This window comes from Cygnus olor, chromosome 4 (assembly GCF_009769625.2).
Source record: "Cygnus olor isolate bCygOlo1 chromosome 4, bCygOlo1.pri.v2, whole genome shotgun sequence".
NCBI classification, from domain to species: domain Eukaryota; kingdom Metazoa; phylum Chordata; class Aves; order Anseriformes; family Anatidae; genus Cygnus; species Cygnus olor.
Genome location: NC_049172.1, coordinates 48,841,810 through 48,864,381, shown reverse-complemented (window position 1 = coordinate 48,864,381; position 22,572 = coordinate 48,841,810). Strand labels below are relative to the sequence as shown.

At 39.5% G+C, this 22,572-nt stretch overlaps 2 protein-coding genes across 12 annotated transcripts in view; both read left to right on the top strand.

Annotated features, from left to right (window-relative positions):
- The window catches only part of CEP135 (centrosomal protein 135), a 31,831-nt gene extending 28,897 nt beyond the window's left edge, over nucleotides 1–2,934 (top strand). For all 6 annotated transcript variants that reach the window (XM_040556059.1, XM_040556063.1, XM_040556064.1 and 3 more), the window contains 3 exons: nucleotides 13–117; nucleotides 509–655; nucleotides 2,344–2,934. In XM_040556059.1, coding sequence (XP_040411993.1) covers nucleotides 13–117; nucleotides 509–655; nucleotides 2,344–2,365 — 274 coding nt within the window. In that variant the 3' untranslated portion in view covers nucleotides 2,366–2,934. The remainder of the gene's footprint in view (nucleotides 1–12; nucleotides 118–508; nucleotides 656–2,343) is intronic.
- A 4,988-nt stretch (nucleotides 2,935–7,922) lies between these two features.
- CRACD (capping protein inhibiting regulator of actin dynamics) overlaps nucleotides 7,923–22,572 on the top strand; it is a 125,177-nt gene continuing 110,527 nt past the window's right edge. For 4 of the 6 annotated variants that reach the window (XM_040555231.1, XM_040555236.1, XM_040555235.1 and 1 more), the window contains exons 1-2: nucleotides 7,924–8,077; nucleotides 8,436–8,708. The gene's annotated coding sequence lies outside the window, so the exon portion shown is untranslated. Of the gene's footprint in view, nucleotides 8,078–8,325; nucleotides 8,709–22,572 lie in introns of those variants that run through there. The other 2 variants (XM_040555234.1, XM_040555232.1) reach the window with 2 other exon arrangements.

The following is a 22,572-nucleotide window of genomic DNA, read 5'->3' as shown; positions in this document are numbered from 1 at the left end:
GATTTTTTGTAGAAGCAGTCATAATAGAGAGGTTTCCTTACTTCGAAGTAAAGTTGCACAGCTGCAGACTGACTATGATGTTTTAAAAAGACAACTAACAACCGAACGATTTGAACGGTAAGAGGCTGGTTTTTTTTCATATTGAGGTAGTTCCTCTCTCTCATTTTAAAACTGTTTTTTTCAATATGGGGGCACTTTTATGGAAAATTGTGTTCCTACTTTCATGTAAAACCTAATATTCTCAACCTGAAAATTGCTTAATTAAAAAAAAAAAAAAACTTATGCTGTTTCTGAATTCCCTCGTAAATTTTGTGAATTTAGCATTGCATTAAAAAAAAAAATCCATTCACCTAAAAAACAACAAAAAAAATTTCTTTACAAGAAAACAAAGCTCTCTGCAAACTATTGTGAAAATCACCAAATAAAAATATGTAAAAAAATATTTTTTTTGCTCTAACATCCTGCAGTACCAAAGTGTTTTGTAACTGAAATTAGTATCTTTTGGTAGGGAGCGCGCAATTCAAGAAATGCGTCGACACGGTCTCTCTACATCATCATTACGTGCTTCACCTCCTCTCAGTTCTACTTTAAGGTCTCCCTCTCAATCTCCAGAACGTGCAGCTGTAAGGACAGTTGAAGAAGTGGCAGTTGAAAAGTAAGTGATTTGGTTATTTTTTTTTCAGACTGTTTCCATATAAGAATTAGATTTAAACTGTTTCTAACTAATACTTTTTTAATTTTACAAAGTTCTTCAACACCTTAGGTGGTACTTATTCTTCTTTTGTTGACTCTCCTACTATAAAATATTGATTGGAAACAATAGATGCAAAGTGCTCTCCAAAGACCATATGCCGTAATGTATTCCCATTCCTGTTTTTGTTAATGGTCTTGCATCATCTGACAGCTCCCAAATATATTGCCTTCTTATTATTGTCATTAATTACATCCAAATATGTATTGCCAATTTATTGCTGTTAATAGTTATCCCCAAACAATGAATGATTCATATTAAGAGAAACATCATGAGATTCTGTCAAGTACAACAATGACGGAAAGATAGCACATAGGGAGAAAGTCCCCAACACATTAGATGAAACAGTCTCCAAAAGTGCGTAAAAATTATCACTGTATTTTTCATTGTTAGTGCTCGGAGGCTATGAATGTCTAAGATTATGGTCACCAGAGTACATAAAAAAAATTTAAAAAGTCATAATCAGCCTCATTCATTTTCACTGACGGTTTTATTCTTTTAGAGGTCATTGGTTTAGGTGATGTCTGTTACATGTTACAGGCCTGATTAGTTGACTTTATATCCTGTCTCTGCCATACTGTGTAATACTTTGCAGTGAAGAGTGGAAGGTTAGGGAGAGAGAAGCAGTGGTTGTTTGGGAAAGAGCATATTTAGCAGTAACAGCTTATGAATCTAACTGCTCAATCCAAAAGACAGAATTCCAAACTGATAACAGTTTAAACTATTTATGTGGGTAAATACATATGGCCTGTTCTTAGGCTTGCTTTTGTTAATATAAAGACCTATTTCCTGTATTAATAAGGAGGAGGAAAGAGTACTTGTGACTTTTTTTGCTCTATTGGTGAGCCATTAGGCAAACCTTGTTACGTTGCAAATCAAGATTTTGCCCAGAAATTTCTGGATCATTTTTTTTTTCATTCTTAAGATAATGGTAAATAACATGTTTCTCGGAATGAGTATAATTAGTAGATTGTTGTCCTTAATCTTTCTTGCTTCATAGTGTGCAATAAAAATAGTCCAGATGCTGTACTTGAAGAATACTATATAGTGAACTACTTTATCCTACTATTTGTGTAGTTGGTTTTACCAATGACAGCTCTGTACCATATCCTATCAGAAAATGTCCCAATTTCATGAAGTACGCATTTTTGAAGAAAGTATCTGATCAACTGAATTGATATGCAGACTAACTTTTAACTGTCTTGCCTTATAAATGTATTGGTGGAATATTGCCTTAGAAAAATCTTTGTATTTCTATCATCATCTTTCAGTCTACTTAGTTATTCCTTCCTGGGAGCTTACCACAGTAAAGTGTAGTCTAATTACATTGTTCCATAACTGTCTTATTTCTCTGATCTAATTTAATCTTTTCAAGAAATTCCCTTCCTCCTCAGCTCACATTTACTTTGTTAAGCACTTGAGCAACGAGTCAGTGACCTGAATGTAGAGTTTTAGACAATATGCTAATGGTTGGTATTTATGAATAACAGAAGAGGCTAACTGTATGAGGCTAACTGTAATTATTACTTTTTATCCTAATTTTCATTAGTAAAATATAATAGCATTATTTTGAAATTTCTTTTCTCCACCAGAAATGTGAGCTTCAAGGAGTAACCAGAACTTGAGCAATCAAAACATTACTGTGTTATAAGGACTTGTTTTTTGAAAATTATGAAGGATGACTTGCATTCTACCTCTGTTTTCAAATCAGTGATTACTTTTGAAATTTCTAAAAACCTATGAAGTAATCAACTCTGCAAAATTCTACACTCCCAGCTCTCAGGGATGACTAGATTTTTGTGGGCTGTTTTGATGGGGTTTGTATCAAGGCTGGCTAGGTTTTGTGTTTATTTGGTAACCATAATATAATTGTATGAAAGAAACAAGTATATGATATGACAGACAATCTCTTGTTTTCTTTTGCTATTTTATTTCTATTTGCTTATCTCATATGGTTATGGAAGTTTGTTCATCTTACTGTGAGCTAAGATAGGAGAATAACATACATGATTGTTTTAAAAATGCTGAGCCAGTATATCTTTTGTACTGATGATATTCTGTGTGTTTGGATTTTTAACAAGTGTTTTCTTAATGCTTTTAAATATTGTGAAGAATGTCTATATATTTTGTGAATGTATTTTGCTAACTGAACATTTTTCTCAATAAAAAATATCAGTTATTCTTTATTGTTTTTGTCATGTAACTACTCATCTCCTTTTCTTTAACGCTTGTGTAAAGTTGCATTTTTAAATATTCCAATATTAAAAAAAATGAAAACTGATATTTTGAAAGATGTATTGAAATACATTAAATATTATAAAACTATTTCAGAAGTATTTTATATTCAGATTTCTGAATCATTGGGAGATATTTCTCAAATTTTCTTTTTGAAAGAGCATAAAGTCTGGAATCCTTCACACAGCTCAGCTCAAGCTGTTAGAGAGGTAACAGGTCTTTATATTATGATGCACATTAGGTAGAAACAGTAAGAACTAGTCTTTAAAATACTCGGTGTATTTAGCAGAGGAACATTGCAAATTTAAACTGTGAAGTAAGATGCAATTAGCAATCAGAATCTAATGATAACCTCTTAAAGTCCATCTGTGCAAATAATTGTATCATTGTTCTACTCCAGAATGTATGTTTTCTAATAATTACATGCCATTCAGGTTGATATGATGTGTATTCAGAGGTATCATGCAGAGGACTAGAAGTGGGAGAATTTACTGTTTTGCATCCTTCCATTGACCAACGGGTAGTGTTATGCTTCTCTAATGTTGAATAAAAAAACACCCTGTGATTACCAGCTAATATAGCATGAATCCCTAAGGTGTAAACAGCATATTAAATGACATGAAATAATTCTATTTTGCGTTTAGAATTTGTCTACATCGCACTAAGATTGTTACAGTTGTAAATTACAAAGAATGTTCTGTTAACTGGAAATACTGTCTCATATTTGGAGATAATGTTGCTTGTAAGCTATATAGATATATTTTATTTTTTCATATACTGTATTTTGCTAGTTTTGTTATTTAGTGTCTATGTATGTATTAAATTTTATTAATTAAAAACAACTTAGAACACACATTCAGAAGAATCTGAAAATACTTGTATCTCATTAGGCTTCTGAGACGTTGGAAGGACTTGTCTGTTTAAAAATGGGTGTATCTCATTTGAGGTCTCTCATTTGCCAGTTACACAAATGGGGAGATCGCTGTCTCTTAGGTATTGTTTATTACTGTTTGTAATTAAGTCAGTAGTTTCTTGACAGTAATTCATATTTAATTATACAGGGTGAAGCAATTCAGTAAGAATGAGAAACAAACTCATTTTCTGCTCTTGATGTTTTCAATAGTGACTTCTAAACATCGTATTTTGTATATAAAATCTTTTCAGTTGGGATCTAAATTAAAGAAGTTGTATTGAAAATATTTCTTCTTTCCAAAAAAGTATATTTTGCCTTTACTATTAAAACCATAACACTTACATTAATAATACGTCTTACATGAATGTCAACTGTGAAAAATTAGTGGATCATCAAGCACAGCTGTTGTAATAAAACTAGTATCATCTCAGCGACTAAAGCCAGAGCAGCTTTCTAAAACTGAAACAATACTGATATTCAGACTAGTACAGCTATCGTTTTCCTTGTTAGTATTATTTTCTATACATTTTTGTTAGCAGCTAGAATAAAAGGAACGTAAGAATTATATAAGTTTGCATTAAAATCAAATATTTTATTGGGGAAAGTAGAAAACAAGCCAAAATTTGTAGGAGACCTAAATCAGTGGACTGTCATGTATGAAACAAGTGTAATGTAAGTCAAGAATATTAGAATGATGGACACTGTTCAAAGAAGTTTCTGTGCTGCTTCAATCCTTATCTAGGTAGGGGGTGAGTTGAAAGCAGAGTGGGGCAGACGTTAAAACGTGGGAAAAGTCCAAATATTTGTCTGTCTTCTGTTGTTATCTGCACTTGGGAATGGAGGCAAAATATTACAAAAATAATAAAGAAGAGGCACTAATTGTTGGGTGTGTTTTTTCTACGAAACAGGAGAACTGTACTGTCAGAAGGAGAGGAATCAGGAGAGAATAAAAGGATGGTATTTACCAATTTATCAAAACCCAAATCGCTCAATTAAACTTGTATGTCTTTTGAGAGTTTCTTAGAATTAATTTTTTGCATCCTCCACTGTGTCCCTAAAATTGAATTTAAATTAATTTAAATAAGCAATTCTAGGGTTCATTTGGAAAGTGCAATTTCATCCTGAATCTGAGAAACATTGTGATTCCCATGTGATGCTAATTATAAAAAGGGTTAAGATTAGGGCTTTGATCTGATGTAAAATACATCATACAAAAAATTGGTGCATGTGTGGGAAGGCTGAACTATTCAAATGCCATTTTTCACATGAAGCCATATGACCCCAGGCCTTTTTTTTTAAAGCTGTTCTCTGGGGCAGAATTTTTACACTTCTTTTAATTCTGTTTACTGCAAGAAACCAGTTCTCTAGTCCTGCACCTGGGGGGTGAATAACCACAGCTACCAGCACAGCCTGGAGGCCCTTGACCTTGGAGTAAAGCCCATCACAAGCCAGAACTGTGCCGTTGTGGCAAGGAAGAAAATGGAGGGGTCGTGGTGGTGGGCCTGCTCGGCGCTGGTGAGGCTGCAGCCGGAGGGCTGGGCCCAGGCCTGGACTCTGCGGCTCAAGCCTTGAGAGCAGGACCCAATGGAGCTTTGACGTGGCCAAGGTCGCTAACTCCTGCAGTGCAATGTCTTCTGTAAGGCTCTCAGTGCAACAAGGACATGGATGTGCCTGGTGATTCCAGCAAAGGATCAGTAGGATGGTGAAGGTGTTGGGGTATCTCTCACCTGAGGAGAGGCGGAGCAAGCTGGCGGTGTTCAGCCTGGAGAAGAGAAGGTTCATGAGGGACCTTTATTGGTGGTAGGGGGATGGCTGGACAAGGTGATTTTAGAGGTCTTCTCCAATCTTAACGATTCTGTGATTCTGTCTAACTACCTTATGCAAGGGGAGTAAAAAGATCAAGACAGGCTCTTCTAAGTGGTATCCATGGAAAGGGCAAAAGACAAGGGGCACAAATTGAAATACAAGAAATACCATGTAAATGTAAGAACAAGGTGGGTTTTTGTTGGTTGTGTGGTTTTTTTTGTTCGTTTTTGTTGCTGGTTTGTTTTTTTTCTTCTTCTCCTGTGAGGGTGTGCAAAGGGTGAAGCAGGCTGACTGGAGAGGTTGTGGAGTTCCCCCAGCCATGAAGATAGTCAAAATCTGACAGGATGCAGTCCTGGACAACCTGGTCCAGGTGAAAAAAATATTAAAAATAATTGCTTTCTCTCAATATTAGACTTATCTACATTTGATCTGAGGCAGATGGTGGGTTTTGGTATTTATCATGTTATATTTGCCTACCCCACCCATGCGTAGGGCTAGCTCAGCATAATCTGAGCAGAGCTGCTCCACCACAGGTTTGTCAGTGGTGCGTCCTTTGTCATTTCAAGGTGATGGTGTTAGCATGATGGGAAGTAGGGGACTGTGGGGAAAAAGTGAGAATGCCAGTGTTTTTTTTCTACCCGGTTTCAATACTGCTGAGTAGGGACAGCTGTGTTTTCCTGAATGCAGACAGAAATGAGTTGCATTCAAGGTGATTATTCTGCTGTTTGTAAGCCAAGATCTGCAGGAGCAGGTACTGCTGTTTGGGAAGATTTTCATTGAGCCTTTAATTAAGTTGACATCTGATTCTTTTGTTTGAAAACAGATGTGTGGGTTACTGGACTACAGCTGCGTGTGCAGTTTCTATCTATACCCATTTGCTTTCCATAAATAAAACATATAGAATGGGAGGTAGACTTCCCCACCCTGGCCTGCTTCTAAGTGGTGTGTTTGTGCCATCTAGTGGACCTCTGCCTTTCCTCGCAACTGTGGCACATGCTTGGCAGATTTAGATTGTTCCATGGCAATTCTAGATACATCCAATAAATTCAAAGTGACACAATTATTTATAAAGCCCTGTGTTCCTGAAGGCCATCCAACACTTTGCTAGAGAGGTTTACAGCTGAATCACTTTCCAGAAAGCGTCAGTTCTTAAGAAAAAAATAAATAAATGTCACTCCAGCTTACAGCTTCTCCATGCAAGCACTAACATTGACCTTTGCCAACAACAATCTCATGTAACTGAGCAAAATTATAGAAATAAAGTGTAAGTGCTGCAATAGCAGCAAAACAGAACACAGCAAAGAAAAAAAAAAAAAAGAATCCTTCAAAGGAGTGCTGCAAAGTCCACTCTGATAATTGAGGTGGTTTGTAGCCACATATTTTGGATACAAATATATATATGGAATTGCTAATGCAAAGGTAACACCCAATATGCTTATCAGGCCTCCAAATACTAGATCTTGTACCTAGGTTTCATTTTTGATTAATCAGGTAAAGAGATCATGCCACATATTCTGTGACTTTGGTTGTGAAGGGACTGATAAGGGAACAGACTGTAACTCTCGGGGCTTATATGACCTTAGAACAGTGCAGATAAAAAAGTGATTTTGTATTTATCCCAGAGTCAAACAGCCACCTTTGGTTTTGCACAAATACCTCCTTTGACGGAGGAATTCACTGAGCTGCAAATCATTAAGGAGTGGGAGTATCAGTAAACACATGCCTAAACTTAATGTTCTTCCTTTTAATTATCCTGGTATTGGACACAGAGGCATAAAAACATGTGAGATGGCCCTTTGGGGTGAGCCAGCATGGGTGTTGCTTTTCTGTAAGACCCTGTTCCCTTTAACAGGAGCAGAAGGAACACTCGTGGCTAGGCCAAAAAGTTAAGGAGCAGGCTGGATCCTCAACAGCATGGCATTTTTCCCCAGGGAACACCTGAAGCTGGAGAGAGCTGACTGAAAAACCACATTTTCTTTCTTAGAGGTGGAGGACCATGGCTCACACAATCAATTATGGTCCAGCAAGTGGCACCGGAGCTAATTGCAGCCTCTGGTTTTGCTGTGCCCTCCTGGGGCAACCAGCCCGGGTAAAACCTCGGTGCAGGTGGCCGAGGTGGAAGACTGGGGACACTGACACGGACTTTAAGGATGGAGAGGAGAAGGCAGGCTGCTCCACAGCTGAATTTCGTTTTGCTCCTCGTAGTTCCTCCCACTCCCCAGTAAACGGCGGGGGGCCGAGCAACCCTTCGCACACCCAGCGAGCCGGCCGCTGCCTGCAGGCTTCGGGGGGCTGCCAGGGCCGGAGTCCCCCTCTTGAGAGAAGCTGAGGGCAGGGCTCGGCCTCGGAGGGGCGGCCGGCAGCGGGGCGAGGTAGGAGCCCGCCGCCTCCCTCACGGGGGTGAGCTGGGGGCCGGGGGGGCTCAGCCTCCCCTCACGGCCGCCTCACGCCAGGGGGCTGCCCCTGCTGAGGGCCGGAGCTGGGCAGCCCCCCGGGGGGCTCCCCCGGGGCCGGGGGCGGCGGTGAGGCGAGGCGTGCCGTGAGGCGGCGGCCGGGGCGGGGAGGCTGAGGGGAGGGAAGGGGAGGCGAGGCGAGGCGAAGCCGCCTTTGTGCCACGGCAGGCAGGGGGATTTCGGTGGGCTTGCGGGAGGGGCCGCTCCAGCGCCGCCCGGGGCCGGGCTGTGGCTCTTCCCGAGCCCTTGAGGGTTTTTCCTTTTTTTCCTTTGTTAGCGTTTTCCCAGCGAGTCCCGCCGTCTCCCGGTTTCGCCGAGCCTGACAGGAGAGATGACTTCGTGCCGCGCCGCGCTTCGCCGGGGCTGCATCGCTTTGTTCAAGCTGCCGTGAGCCATTCGGCAGGGAGCTGCCGTCGCCTTTCAGCGAGCTGGGGGATCCCCCGAAGGGCTCTGGGATCCCCTGAAGGGCTCTGGGATCGCCTGGAGAGCTCCGGGATCGAGATCTGCTGCCTGTCACGGCTGAAGGGCAGTGTTGCGCCGCTTCCCGCAGGTAAGCCCGAGGTCACGCTGCCCGGCTTGGGAAGCTGCCTCACTGCACAGCCCCTGGCTCTGCTCAGGAGGCAGAAATAGCAGTTACTCGCCTCTTCTCCTCTATCTCATAAAGAGCTTCTTCGGTGAATAACACACTTTTTTTTTCCCCCAATTAATTTTGGTGGTGTTAACATGAGCAAATCGCAGGTCTGTGTATCTGTAGTTACCCAAAAAAAGCAGCATTGTACCTCCGCTCTGTCATTTTCCGTGTAAAACCACCCCGTAAAACCCAGTTCAAGGGGTGAATAGAGACCTGGAAAGCACAACTGTGCAGCCTGGAAATGTAATGTGCCTGACAATAATGGCACTGAAAGTGAGCTGCTGCTGGGTGGCTGGGGGATGGCGCACAGGGGAAGGGGAGAGTAATTTACAACCGCAGCCCTAATCATAAGTATTCCATGGATTATTCAAATTCACTGTATTCCTGAACAAATTTTGTGTACCTTCCCTGGACAGTGTGTAGCAATTGTATGAGAATTGCTCTTGGCTTAGAAACCAAGCTATTTAAGCTACCCGATAGTAGTAACGTGTAGCAGGTCCTATATTTTTACAGATTAAAGACAATAAATTGGGGTCGGGACTGATTTTTATTTGATATTTAGTAACGCATGCAGAAGAAATTCCCATCACCAAAATAATTCCAGTTGCACCTTGCACGGACAATTAGGTCTGTATCAGAGCATTAGTCGGTGGGCGTAAATGATACTGTGAGTTTCTTCAACAAAGCCATTGCTATCTTTTAAAACGGGCAGTAATGAGCAGTTCTGCATATCGCTTACTTTATGTGGTTTGAATCCAGGTCAGGAATTCATCATTTAAAAAACAAAACAAACAAAAAAAAAAAAACAAACAAAAAACCACAACTCTTTCTTGGATGGTATCACTTTACCAGTTTCGAGGTTGTGTTTGGTTTTGAATTTTTCATTCCAGTTCCCTGCACCTAAATTGAACACCGTGAGGTGTATCAAAACTTTATGCAAAAGTGCTTTGTGTATTTATTAATGCCCCAGTTTGATGATCATTATGAGAATTACCCAGAAATCTTTATTAATAAATATGGCACTTAGCAAAGAAATAGCTGCTCATTGCTATTGGCTCTTTCTTCTCCAATAGGAAAATGTATCTCAGGTCATCCTCTTCTAAAAATATGGGCTCTTTTCAAATACCCATTTGGACAATCCTGCATTTTAGGGAGAAATTAGTCACAAGTATGAGCAACAAATATTTTTTCGTTATATGCTGTATAATGTGATTTATAAAAGCACACTGGTGGCACACACACTTGATGAAAATTAGGAATGTCTTGCTGTGTTCTGTGCTGTTAACTTTTTTTTTTTAAGTTTATTTCTTATAGGTCATTTTGGCTTGTTGTCTTGTGAGGTTATGCAGGTTTTAGCAGGGGTGAGTTGTTAATCTATTAGGTAAAATATGTATGTTTTTAGCATCCAGTTCCCGCACACTTAAACAGAATAGGTTTACTTTTAAGAGGGACTGTTATGTTGGCTGTAACATTTCATTTTAATTGCAGATAATAAAAAGCTGCATTTTTAGTTCCCCCCTTCTGATTACAGCAATAAGAATGCTGAAGCTTTGAGGTTCTTTCTGCTTTACCTCTTAGTAATTCTGGATACTGTTTTGCCAGTTATCTCAGTCACTAAAAACTGATATGTCAGTGTGAGTAGTAGAGCTTAGTCTTATTTCAACATATTCCCGCTGTAGATGTGTCAGGTAAGCTCTTTTAAAATAAGAAATACATGGCATAGTAACTGCAGAATGAAATGTGATGATGAATTTATGAACATTAATATACTTGGTTGTTTTATGTCTAACATAAACATAATTTTTATGTAGACAGCATGTGCTTAAATGTCCATAACTTGACTTTTTTCCTCATAAGCCAGGACAAGAAATTTTTTTTTTTTCAGAATCTGAATTGCTCATATTTGAAAATAGCTGACACTGATGGTTAGGAGGGGTTTTTCTTTTCCCTTACAAAAAAATCAATGCACGCTCTTTGTTCTGTAAAGGCCCCAAAAAGAGAATTACATCAAATATGGACAAGCCTTCTACCGGCATGTTAGAAAAGTACAGTCGATTTCTTTGGCATCAACAGCCTAGGGCAATATAGTTGCATAAAAACTTCCTTTAGTGTGATACAGATGTGGAGATGCCCTAACCACCTATATATTGTCATCGATCCTGTGTATTTGAGTAAGATTGGATGAAGTGGTACGAAATGCGTGTGAGAATAGGATTCATTGGTTTCCCATAATGTGACAGAAGACCATATAATGTTACAGTGCAAACTTCAATCACATTAGTGCTACTGCTGGGCAGGCCAAATTCTGTTTTATTATCTATTCAGTCAGGGACGGATAAAAAGTATTTTTGTTTCTGTGGCGATTCTGTGGGTTCTGTCTTTCGGGAACAATGAGTTGCTGTGTAGACCTTGCTCTTATTGTTTCATATCGCCTCCTGAAGGGACTTTCCCTCCTTTTGCTTCTCTGTATTGCATATGACACGATTACTTTGTTTAAGAACAAAAATATATTTTGTCAGAAGCTTACAGCATTTGCATTTAGTTTACATTCAGCATTTACATTGATGAAGTCCTACAAAGAAATAAAATTGACTTGTAACGAATCGCTTTTAATTAATAATATTCAAGAGCCAGCGTGTTACATGAACTGAATCACAGTGATTTGTTAATTAAGTTTGTTAGGAAGAAAAATGTAAAGGTCTTGCTGTGTGTTATCCTGGAGAAATGGCTTATGCTGCAGTTGCACAACACATTAAGTGAATATAATTCAAATACCACTATAAAAGTATGAAATACATCCATGCATTTTTAAACACTGTTTAATTTCCCCTTTGTATTCGTGCTCTATACTGAATTACAGAAATACAACTTTCATGCCTGTGACAAGGTCATTTGAGAAAATAACTGCCATAATCAGCTGATTTTAGTTCAAGTGCCCAGGTGAGGTAGCTAAGTATGTGTAATTGTGACCTTTCTGTCAACTACCTTCATTTTGGTAACCAATACTTATGCAGAAAAATCAGTTAAGTCAAACACTTCATACCCCCAGCATGCTTTGAAATGATTGCTTATCATTTTAGTGATAACACCTATCTAGCTTTATTTTCTTCAAGCTCGTTGCCTTAAGAAAAAACTATATGAAAATGATCTGAATAAGAAAAAGCTTTCCTCGCACTCTCATGCTCAGGTGTGCCAAATGCTGTGCACATTGCTGACCTGCTTGAACATCTTTTTTCACTGCTCAGCATATTTTGAAAGTCAGCAGTCGGACTTGGGGGCAGCTGAACAAAGCGGTTGAATCCAGCAGTGTGTGGTGAGGCTGCTGTGGCAGGGTGCTGCATGGCAGAGATTACCTTTACTGTTAACTTGAAACGTGGAGTGGCTGTGTTGAAAAGAATTGAACAGGGTGCTTTCCTGGGGTTCTTCAAAGAAAGCTGATTTTTTTTCATGCAGTCTTTCTCTGACCTTTAATAAATTCTTGTTTGAAACTATAGCAAAGAAAATTAAAGGTACAACTACAGTGGTCTTTGGAACGGTTTGGTGCAACACAGAAGAGAAAGAAAAACATTGACTGAAGCCCATGTAAATCCCTAGTATCTGTGGGTATGTTTTGGTGCACAAGTGATGTAGTTAGGCTGTGGGACCATCCGCCAACAAAATCAAGCCATCTTCCCCATTGAAAACCCTGATTGCTGTTGCGTAAAACTTTGCCAAGTCTAAAAAACGTGGGCTGTAGTTCATCACATGTCTTTATGACTCAGGCTAATTTTTGTTTTAATTCAGCCAAATGATCAATTGAGAATTAGACTAATGTTTTCATCCTGTTTAAAAAGAAAAAAAAAAAAAAAAACACGGTAGTGTCATTCTGGTTTGCATCTAGGTTCCAGGTTCTGCCAAGGCAGTGTCCTATTCTCAAAGATCTGCATTTTTACCATGTACATGAAAGCCTGCCAGTATTTTCTGATGTAGGTTTTCAGAATATTGCAGTCTCACACATTCACCTGTGGACACTTTAGTGAGATATTTATGTTTATTCAGCACTCAGTACTACAGAGTGTTTGCAGCAGTGACTTTAATGGTGCTTGCTACATCTGCAGTTGATATACAGTTGGAGAGGGACTGTCAATTAGTGGAGATGGAACTAAAGTTATTCAATAGGACAAAGATATCATCATTAGAATTAGCTGGGACTGAGTGGTAATTCTTTAGGAGAGCTGTGGTTTGTGGTAGCTTACATGATGGGCTGTGGTGCTAAATAAAATCACACTGCTGCAATAAAGACAAGCGTGGTATTGTGTCATACAAAGAGAAGACCAGCATGGAAGACAAAAGAAGTGGTATTTCCATACCATGTAATAGTCTTCCTCATCTTTAACCTTGTATCCAGTTGCGGTGTACACTTTGAGAGAGATGGAGATGAGTTAAAGGAGAGGAATGAAAGTAATTGAAGATTTAGAAAATATGGACTATGAAGAAAGGTTGAATGGACATTTGAGGTTGTTTGAGGCTCCCAGCAAAGAAGAGTGTCAGGGTGAACAAGACATGCCAGCCTTCAGATGTCACAAAGCTGGTGTGAAGCAAAGTTCTCCGTGCCTGAGCTGGACCAGTTGGTATGTATCAGGTTTGGCATTAGTGAAACTGAAACAAAGGAATAGATCCTTTAATGTTTCTAAAACATTCAAAATCCCAATTCAAGTTGTTTTAATGTTAGTCAAGAACAACATAAATGTATTGATTCTTTCTGGAGTTGTGTGGGTAGAATAGATTGCTCTTTGAGGTCTTCCTTAGCCCTGTGAATCCTCAACATCTGTGCTTCCTGGTGTCGACCAGATTGTACCTTGTCCCCTCAAAAATGCCATGCTTGGCAGGAGCATCCGTCTGTGACATCTCCAAAGAGAGCAGATGTGTAAGCAGAGAGGCTCCAAACTTTCCTTGCAATCCCTCTTTTAGGATCAAATCTCCCATCCACTCCTCTGTTTTTTTCATAGTGGCTCCTCTGCTGGTGCATGGACGGAAAGTGTGAGGGTGGCTTTGGGAGGAACCCGAGATCCAGGTAGCAGAAGGAAGGAGAAAGGAATTGGAGAGCGTAGGTACAAATTTCACAAGAAACTGGCCTGTGTGATGAGTAGGAGATGAACACAGGACATGAAGAACGTGGAGGGAGGACTAAGACTTTGCTGCAGATGACAGGGACGTGGCAAGGAGTAGGATAAAAATTGTGTGAGCCAGTAGGTGGAAAGTAGGTTGGTGGTGCAGACTGCCAATATACCAGCAGCCTTGACAAGTGCAAACTGGGACTGCACACGTAAGGAGAATAGGACAAGGAGCCAAGCGAGGTGAAATTACATGACTGGGAAAGTCGTGTTGGGGGCTGTGGGACACAAATAATTAAAGGCTGGAGGAAACTGGCAGAGTCTGTCTTCTGAAGATTATGCAGACTTCTAAACCTTAGCTGAGAGCCCACGGTTTTGTCTTGGCATTTGTACTTGCGGAAATCCATCATAACTGATTCCTTGGACTCATCATGTGGATAACAACCATCTGTTGCTGCAATCAGCTATTCTGATAGCTCACATAACAGAGGTCAGAGCCATGGATGTAAAGCCTGTACTGCACCATGCAGCTCCCGGTTGTGGGTACAAAATAAAAGATGGAAAAAAAAAATTTCAATCTTTTATTTATTTATTTGTGACAAAGGGGATTACCAAGTTTGCACATGAAAGAAAGGAAGTGCCTGAACTAAAGTTCCCTTGTAAAGATTCAGACTCTTTGTATGCATTTATTTGAATTTAATCTTTAAGGATATCACTGAATTTTGTTTTACCCACATAACCAAGTGCTTTACTAAGTACACAGGGTGGATCTGCTCTGAGAGGGAGTCAGGGCTGTGTACTGACAGAAGCTATGGTCTCTGGCATCTGTGTCATTTGTTGCAGAAGCAGGAAGATATCTGAAGAAATTGAGTTAGAAGCTGGCTTAATTAAAACATTTTCATGCACTTGAATTAAAAGCTTAGCTAACGGCACCAAAAACTAATTAAGGCTTGCTATTGCAATTCTGACTTTTTCAAATATTTGTGTTTGGTTTTTTTTGTTTTTTTGTTTTTTTTCCTAAACTTCAGTGGGTAATAGAGATAGTGATGTAGATAAACATCAGACCCTAATTCTCACCTAGCCCAGCGTGAAGCATTAGTTAGTACGTCCCCAACCCTGCAAATGACATGAAACGGAGCGGCATCTTATGGCAAGATCAAAAAAAGCCTTTGCTTTCCATTTCCGCTTCTAGTGGCAAACAAGGCACTTTTCATACCTTTCTTGAGAAGAAATCATGTCATCAGCCTTCACAGAGCTGTCAGAACCTCATAAGTTGCTAAGAAAGAAAAAGTGTGCCTGATTTTTCTTGTTCTTTCAAAGACCTTCTTCCAAGCCTGGTAGATATTTTGCAGTAGCCTGTGCTGGCCCATCTGGGGGAATGTAATGATGCTCCTAGCCCAGAAGCTCTGCCACTCGATGCTTCACGTGCTGCTCAGGTTTGGAGGGGTGGCAGCCACCCTCAGTTTGCACACAGGGGTTTTGGTATTATTTCTAACCACCCTGTTCCAATTCTTCCTGTTGCCAGTGCAAGGGTGGGTTGTACAAAGCAACCCTGCTAAGTATTTCCTGGCAGTAGGTTAATCTTTCAAGCACCCACACAGCCTGCTGAACTCTGTCATGAGTTACTAGGTTTGTATCCTGATCCCAGCACCTGGTATTTGATAAGCTTTATGCTTTGGGTGATTGTGTTTCCTGAGATGGGATGAAGGGCCTCCTGGATGCCCGGTTTGGGTTACAAGCTGCTGTGGATGCAGGAGGAGTGGCACTGGTATAGCAGCCTTGGTCAAAGGGTGATAGCAGGGTGAGATTTATGGAGGTTATGTAGTAGCTTTTGTCATTTCTACCAATGCATCTGGGGAAGAAAAAAAAAAAAGTAGATAAGCTTCGGAGCACCCAAGTGGTGTGACACCCTTTCTGTCAGTTAAAGACCGCTCCAAGCAGAGGCTGTGTCAGTAAGAAGCAGCTAGGCTACAAACCAGAAACATCACTGAAATATTTTTTTCTCCACCTAGATGTTTTTGTGGATCTATTTTATATTGTCAAAAAGAGCAAAAGAGAAAGTGAAGACCTGTTTATAACTGATGGGCAGCATCGGATTTGTCAAACAGGAACTTTTGTTTCCCAAGTCTGTGGTAGTCCAGCAGACAATCTGAATTGCTTCAAGCCAATGGACCTACCTCGAGTAGGACAGCACTTTAAGAATTAGTTTTTGGAACAGAGCTTTAAAGTCAGTCTTGTTTCCCATGAAGACACAGGAGTGTGTTGCCCATGGTTAATGCTGGAATCAAAGGTGTTTTTTTTGTTTTGTTTTGTTTTTAACTGAAGTGTTTGTTTACATATGTACACTAAGTATGTGAATGTGCATGTAAGACTATTTACCTTGTAGAAACTCTACTTATTGGCAAGTGACTTCCCTTTCCACTTCCATGCATTTTCTGTGTACCTCTGCATCACTTAACCTAACCTGCTCACATGTGGTCCTAAATTCCGCGTTCCTCTGTTTGTAGGTATCTCAGTTAGGATTTTGAAGTCCGATTAATAGACTCATAGAATATCCCAAGTGGGAAGGGACTCAAAAAGATCATTGAGCCTAACTCCTGGCTCCACACAGGACCACCCAAAAATCAGACCCTGTGTCTGAGAGCGTTGTCCAAACACTTCTTGAACTCCGGCAGGCTCGGTGCTGTGACCACTGCCCTAGGGAGCCTGTCCCAGTGCCTGACCACCATCTGGGTGCAGAACCTTTCCCTAACACCCAGCCTGAGCCTTATAAAAAGTCTATAAAAAGCAAGCATAGATGTTTTGAATTGGGCACCCCAAAATAGTATTTTATTATGTATTATTAAAATAATATGTATTTTTACCATAATTTCATGTATGTTTCTACTTCTGCCAAATAGGATGTAGACATCATCCTTATTTCCAAGGTGCTCTGCAGTGTTGACTGTTTCCATCAAGATTTATTTGTCCCAGTGACCAGTCTATCTCACTGGAGGCTTTTGATCTTCAGAAACCACTGACTTTCTGAGGTTGACACTGTTTGTTGTCACTACTCCCTCACGGCACAGGCCGCAACTGACTGCAGGTGTCTCATCCCATGTCTTCAGGGGACCAGACTCCTCCAGTTTTGCCCAGCTACACAACTCTGTTTCATCTTGAATTTGTCATGCATGTCTCTTTTTGTGGAACTTCACAGTGTGTGGGAAGCATAACCCTATCACATGATGCATAATGGAGTCCAACTGTCTAAGGTCCAAGCAATGGCTCTCCTTTACTTCTTTACCATCGGTTATTTGAGATTATAACTTCCACTCTGCTCTCGGTTATGATCTTTTATTGTGTAGCTCTGACAAATTTCAACTAATTACTTTTGCCATATGCTAACTACTAATGCATGTTCCCCATGCTAGTAGTGCCATATCATCTTTTCATGTTGGCCTACTATTGGAAGGTGACATTCTTAAGCTTGCCCTTCTGTGCTTCAGTTGCACAGCTATATTAGTTTACCTAATTTCATATATTCTATATATAAATTGTAAATATTTATATGGTATAGATTTGCTTTAGCATAGCTAGAACCTGCATGAAGCATGCGATAGTACAAGACTGCACTAGAGAAGTTCACAAGGAGACAAAACATCAAATCAAGCCTTTGTTTCTAAACAAGAAGAAAAATGTTGCCTAACTGCCTATTAAGTCAGCTTCAGTTTTTCTATTCTCTAACCTATTAGTGCTCATCCCATGAATGATAATGATTCTGAGTAATGTTTTGGGTGTAGTGTTCCGTGTGTTTGTGTATCATTAGATACATTTGTGTGATGTTTTTCTTTTTCTGGTTGATCTGAGGTTGTCAGGTAGATGTTTTCCATTCTTTATACCTACTGTCTACAATTTGCCTTACTATCCTCCTCATCCTCTGTGTTGTCTTTACTCAGGCCTTGGAGGACTCAAACCTCAGAATGATTAAGCCAAAATACGAATATTTTTTGAGAGACAGCTAATGTTCTAAATACTTAAATTGGCACTTGCTTAGGATTTTCAGAAAAACTTCATTTTAAATTATTATTATTATTATTATTTAATTCTAGATTATGCTAATTGAACTTGAAGGAAATTGGACTAGATTCTTAAAGAAAAAGCATTTTTTGAAACAAGAAATAAATGTCAATCTTGTTTTCTAGTAAGTGGAAAAAAATCCATGAAAACCATTGACTAGTTTTTTGTTTGTTTGTTTTTAATATTCTCTTCATTTTGGCAGTACTGTATGATTTAAGATAGAATACTGAATTAATATTTTAAAGCATCAGAACACTAAGTTCAGAACTTGCAATCTATGAAGTTGCTTCCTCCACAGTGGTATGGAAGGAGAATAGGGGAAACAGGGGGAACAGTCTTGAAAACTCTTTGGCTTGACTTCGAGTTTTGTCATTTCATAAATAAGTTTAATTCCCTTCTTTCCTCTCTTCCAAATGAACAAACAACCCCTCCCAAGAACCCTGCCTTTTTGTGTTGTTGATTCATTCTTTTTATTCATAACAAAGATACAAATGCAGAAAGGATTCTAGCACTAGTAGTATTTTTCGCAATTTAGAGTCTACATCTGTGGTTCTCAGTATTAGGACATAATAAATTGTATAATAATATGTTTGTTAAGCATAGCTGTACCATCACAAGTAGACCTGCAAATGGCAGCAGAACAAACGTGCTTCAGGACATTTGTCTCTGGTAGCATTTTATCATTCAAGTTGCTATCCAGTGACATTCGTGCATGCCACTGTGTGTGTTTGCTTTTGGTCTTACTGCTCCACAGATGGAGCTCCTGTTGATTTCTGTGTCTCCAGGGATGGCGGTGTCACCTTCGCACTTCTCAGCAATTAATTACAATTACCCACTGTTCTCTTATCACGTAAAAGTTTCAGATGTCTCTTGTGATTTTAACTTGTCAGCCTGCAGAAAAAGTGGCCACATGGATTTCTGTTTTATGCCCGTTCCTGACTGTGAGGGTAACTTTCCAAGCCCTGTTAATTACATCTGTAGGACTACGCACTGTCTGTACTGCTCAGCAGCCAAGAGGCAGTTCGGGCTGTTTTTCAAAACAATCTTTTAAAGTTGCAGGTGAAACTCCTTGTTACAACCCGCTATCAAATTTCAAGAATTAAAATATTCAGTGGTGTTGCAATGCAAGTGATGAACCACATCGATTAGCATCATGTAGTGGTTAATGTGAGACAGGTAAGCAAGTAACTAACGTGAGGCTGTTTTAATGGGCAGTTAACAACGTGAAGTAATTCATTTTATTAATGAGAGACTTATTTAAGTACATTTTATTTTTATAACCTCTCACTGCGTGGGGATGGGAAGCTTCTGTCTCCATGAAAACATGAGGAATAAAAGATCAATGGCTGTTTTCAGGCTTTTCATTGCACCCAATGAATGACTACACCATGTGCTGGCACCTTGTAATTTTTGTAGCTGGAGAAAGCAACCTGGTTTCTTCATTTAATGTTCAAAGGTTGCCCTCCAAAAACATTCCAGCAATGTTTACCTTTGATATTTCTGTTAAACACCACCAGAGAGCCTCTACAATGTAGGAAACAAGTACAGATGATTGCAAATACCTGCAGGTATCTAATAGTCAGCCCTTGACTTCTGATTAATTCTTGTGTTTTTTTTTGTTTGGTGGTTGGTTGTTTTTTTAGAGCAGGAAAGAAGGCACACCAACAAGTTGTGTAGCTTTGTGGTAAAGTTATGGATTAGGTGGCTATATGTTTTATATATGTGCTGTTTTGGGTTTTAGCAGAGGGATGAATGTCTTACCACAAATTTGATCCGCAGGACAGCAAAACACAATTGTCATGCTCTGCAAGTGACATTGCCAGGAAGGATGTTCATGCCATATGAATTTCAGAACACCGCTAAAGTGAAGAATGTAAGAAGACTCAGACTAGCCGGTTCCTTACTTATTTTAGCATCCCTTTCCAGCTTCCATTTTGACCCTTTCACTCTTTTCCAAAGAAAGAAATTTCAATGTCTCATAAGCAGTGCAATGTTTTGTTTTGTTTTGTTTTCTCTATAATTACTTCTGCTAGAGTTTTTTTTTATTATTATTATTCTTTCTTATTTATTTTGCATAAATCACCCATCAGAGCTGATTGGCGTCAAGCATGACAGCTTACGTGCATGGATCCTAGACAGGGGTGGTGGTGGTTGGACCGGCAGCAGCTAGGACCTTTAGCTTTAACTCCTCAGCGGGTGTCTCATGAACCCAGTTGGAGGGACACTTTGCACTTGGGTAGGGAGTGTGCTCCTAGATAGTTTTTTTGCAGGGCTTTTTTATCATTCAGCAAGAGCTGTAATCCCACTTGGGTAGTTATCCTAAAATAATGCCAGAAATAAATACATGAACTGGTGAGATGGTTTAAAAAATAGGGAGGGAATCCTCACCATGCAAGCTCACAATTGATGAAATGACGGCTGTCTTACTTAGATGGCAAAAAAATCTGATTTACACATAATGCATGGGTTTTGCTTCTATCCTTGTGAACATCCCCTGATCCTGGTGCAAGCAGCTGTTAGCCCAGTTCCCCGACCTGCCTTCTGAGAACAAATAAGTGAAGCACTGCTGAGCTTGAGGGAGCACTGCTGCTTGAATAGCTCCACCGGTCACTGGCATTTATTCTGGCTGTAAAATGCTCTGTTAAGTTCATAAAAGATTAAAAGGAGATTCAGCACTTTGCTACACATATATTTGAGTTCTTGTCAGCAGCATATGCTGTCTTCACCTAGCCATGGTACTTCTGGTCTTTCTCTGCGTTGCTGCCATTTTTGTAACATGTACCTTTTTTTTCTGATGATGTAATGCCTAGAATTTTGCAGAGGTGTGATACATATTGCCTTATTCTTTCAGTTTTCATACAACCTCATCTTATTTGGCACGGAATTTTCTTGAAATATCATTGGTACTCAAAATTTCATTTCTTCATCTACAAGCTGCACTAATATTTTGCATTTTCCTTGGGACTCCAGTGTCATGATGTTCAACAACATTAATAATTTTTATTTACCAACAAACAAAGAACAGTGCCTCATTTGCCTTGCAAAAGATTCCTTATTTTTTAAAAATGTTTGAGGAACTAATGTTCATCAGCAGACCCTAATTCTCCCATATGAACTTGCCCATTAGCACGTTGTATTGCCAATGTGTACATCTGTTCAGTGCCTAGGGAGATGGACTGATTTACAATCAAATCATATTTCTAATGGAGGCAACATTGGGACTGACTCTGTGAAACTTGGGTTCTCTGCTCTGCTTTGGGGTGCAAGCAGACTCTGCCTGACAGCAGGCTGCACAGCGTGCATCAGGGCCCTTACAAACACTTATCTGTTTACAAAGTAGATACTTTTTATTACTTTTTATTTTATTTTTTTAAACCGTATCTAAAGGGAGAATGCAAAGCTGGTTCATGACATGTAACGTTTACACTACATAGATTATTTGTTCTTTGTATGAAAACACTTTGGAAGATAATGTAATAAAGCATAATTAGCACCTAAGGCAAATCTAACTAATTGATTACCTGTCTAGTGCCTGTATTTTTGCTCAGCTGTTACTTAATGCCATCCTTAATACAGGTACCGTGGCTTCTTAAAATTATAGCAAGAAGTGGTTCAGAGGTTAATGCATACGGCAGTGGTTTGACGTTTGTAACTCTAGCACATTATATCAGATAACAGCTTAGTAGAGAAGAATATTTTCCTTTAGGAAAAATATTTTTTTTCTCTATAAATTCTAATGTCTGCTAAGGGGAAACTAACTTTATATTTCTGTTTTAATATTTCATGCACTGTGACAGCTCTTCTGTTCATAAAGCCATTTAGAATGAATCCTTAGCAGAGTGCTTGCATATCTGAAGGACACAAAGGTCAACACTGGTTAGTTAAGACACAGCCCTGGCTTTAACAGTCCCATATAGTTGTCAGGATAATGTATAGCAGACTTATCTACCAAAGGCACTGGTCAGCATTGCTTTCTGGGACTGGTTTCCTCATCGCCTACACCATTACCATGTCTTGTAAAATAAATACATGCCGTATATGTAATTCTATGAGTCTATGTATTTGTCTGTTTAGGTCTGTTTGTTTCTCAAAGATTTTTTCAATTATACTGTATGAAAACCTTTTTTTGCCAAGTTTCATAAACTTCCTTCAAAAATCAAGTAAACCTTAGGTATTCAGATTTTCCTTTTTCTTTCCCAAAAGTAACAGATGGTTTGTTTTCTTTATGCTTAGTCTTCCTACATCTATATCTGTTTTTAACTATGAACAGTTTAATATAGCATCAGTGTCATGCCAGTCACTGTCATCATGCAAAAGAAACAAAATAAGAACATTTTCCCCATCAATCTAAAGCACATTTTCACTGCTATTGAAGGTGAGATGATAATTAAACCTTTGAGATTATTTGCAGTTTCCTGGATGCCAGTGTGAACTCCAGCTGCTCTCCAGGTTGGCAGGGCACACGAAACAGCTACTGTCCAAAAATCGTGTGGCTTCTTCCCAGTCATCCTCAGGACCTGGGCTTACCGCTTCAGGCCACAGGCGCTGTGCTAAGGATCGGAGCATTTTTTGGACCAGCGCTGGTTGGCATCATGCCGTCCCTGATTCTGGGTGACTGGGAGCAGCCATTTGCT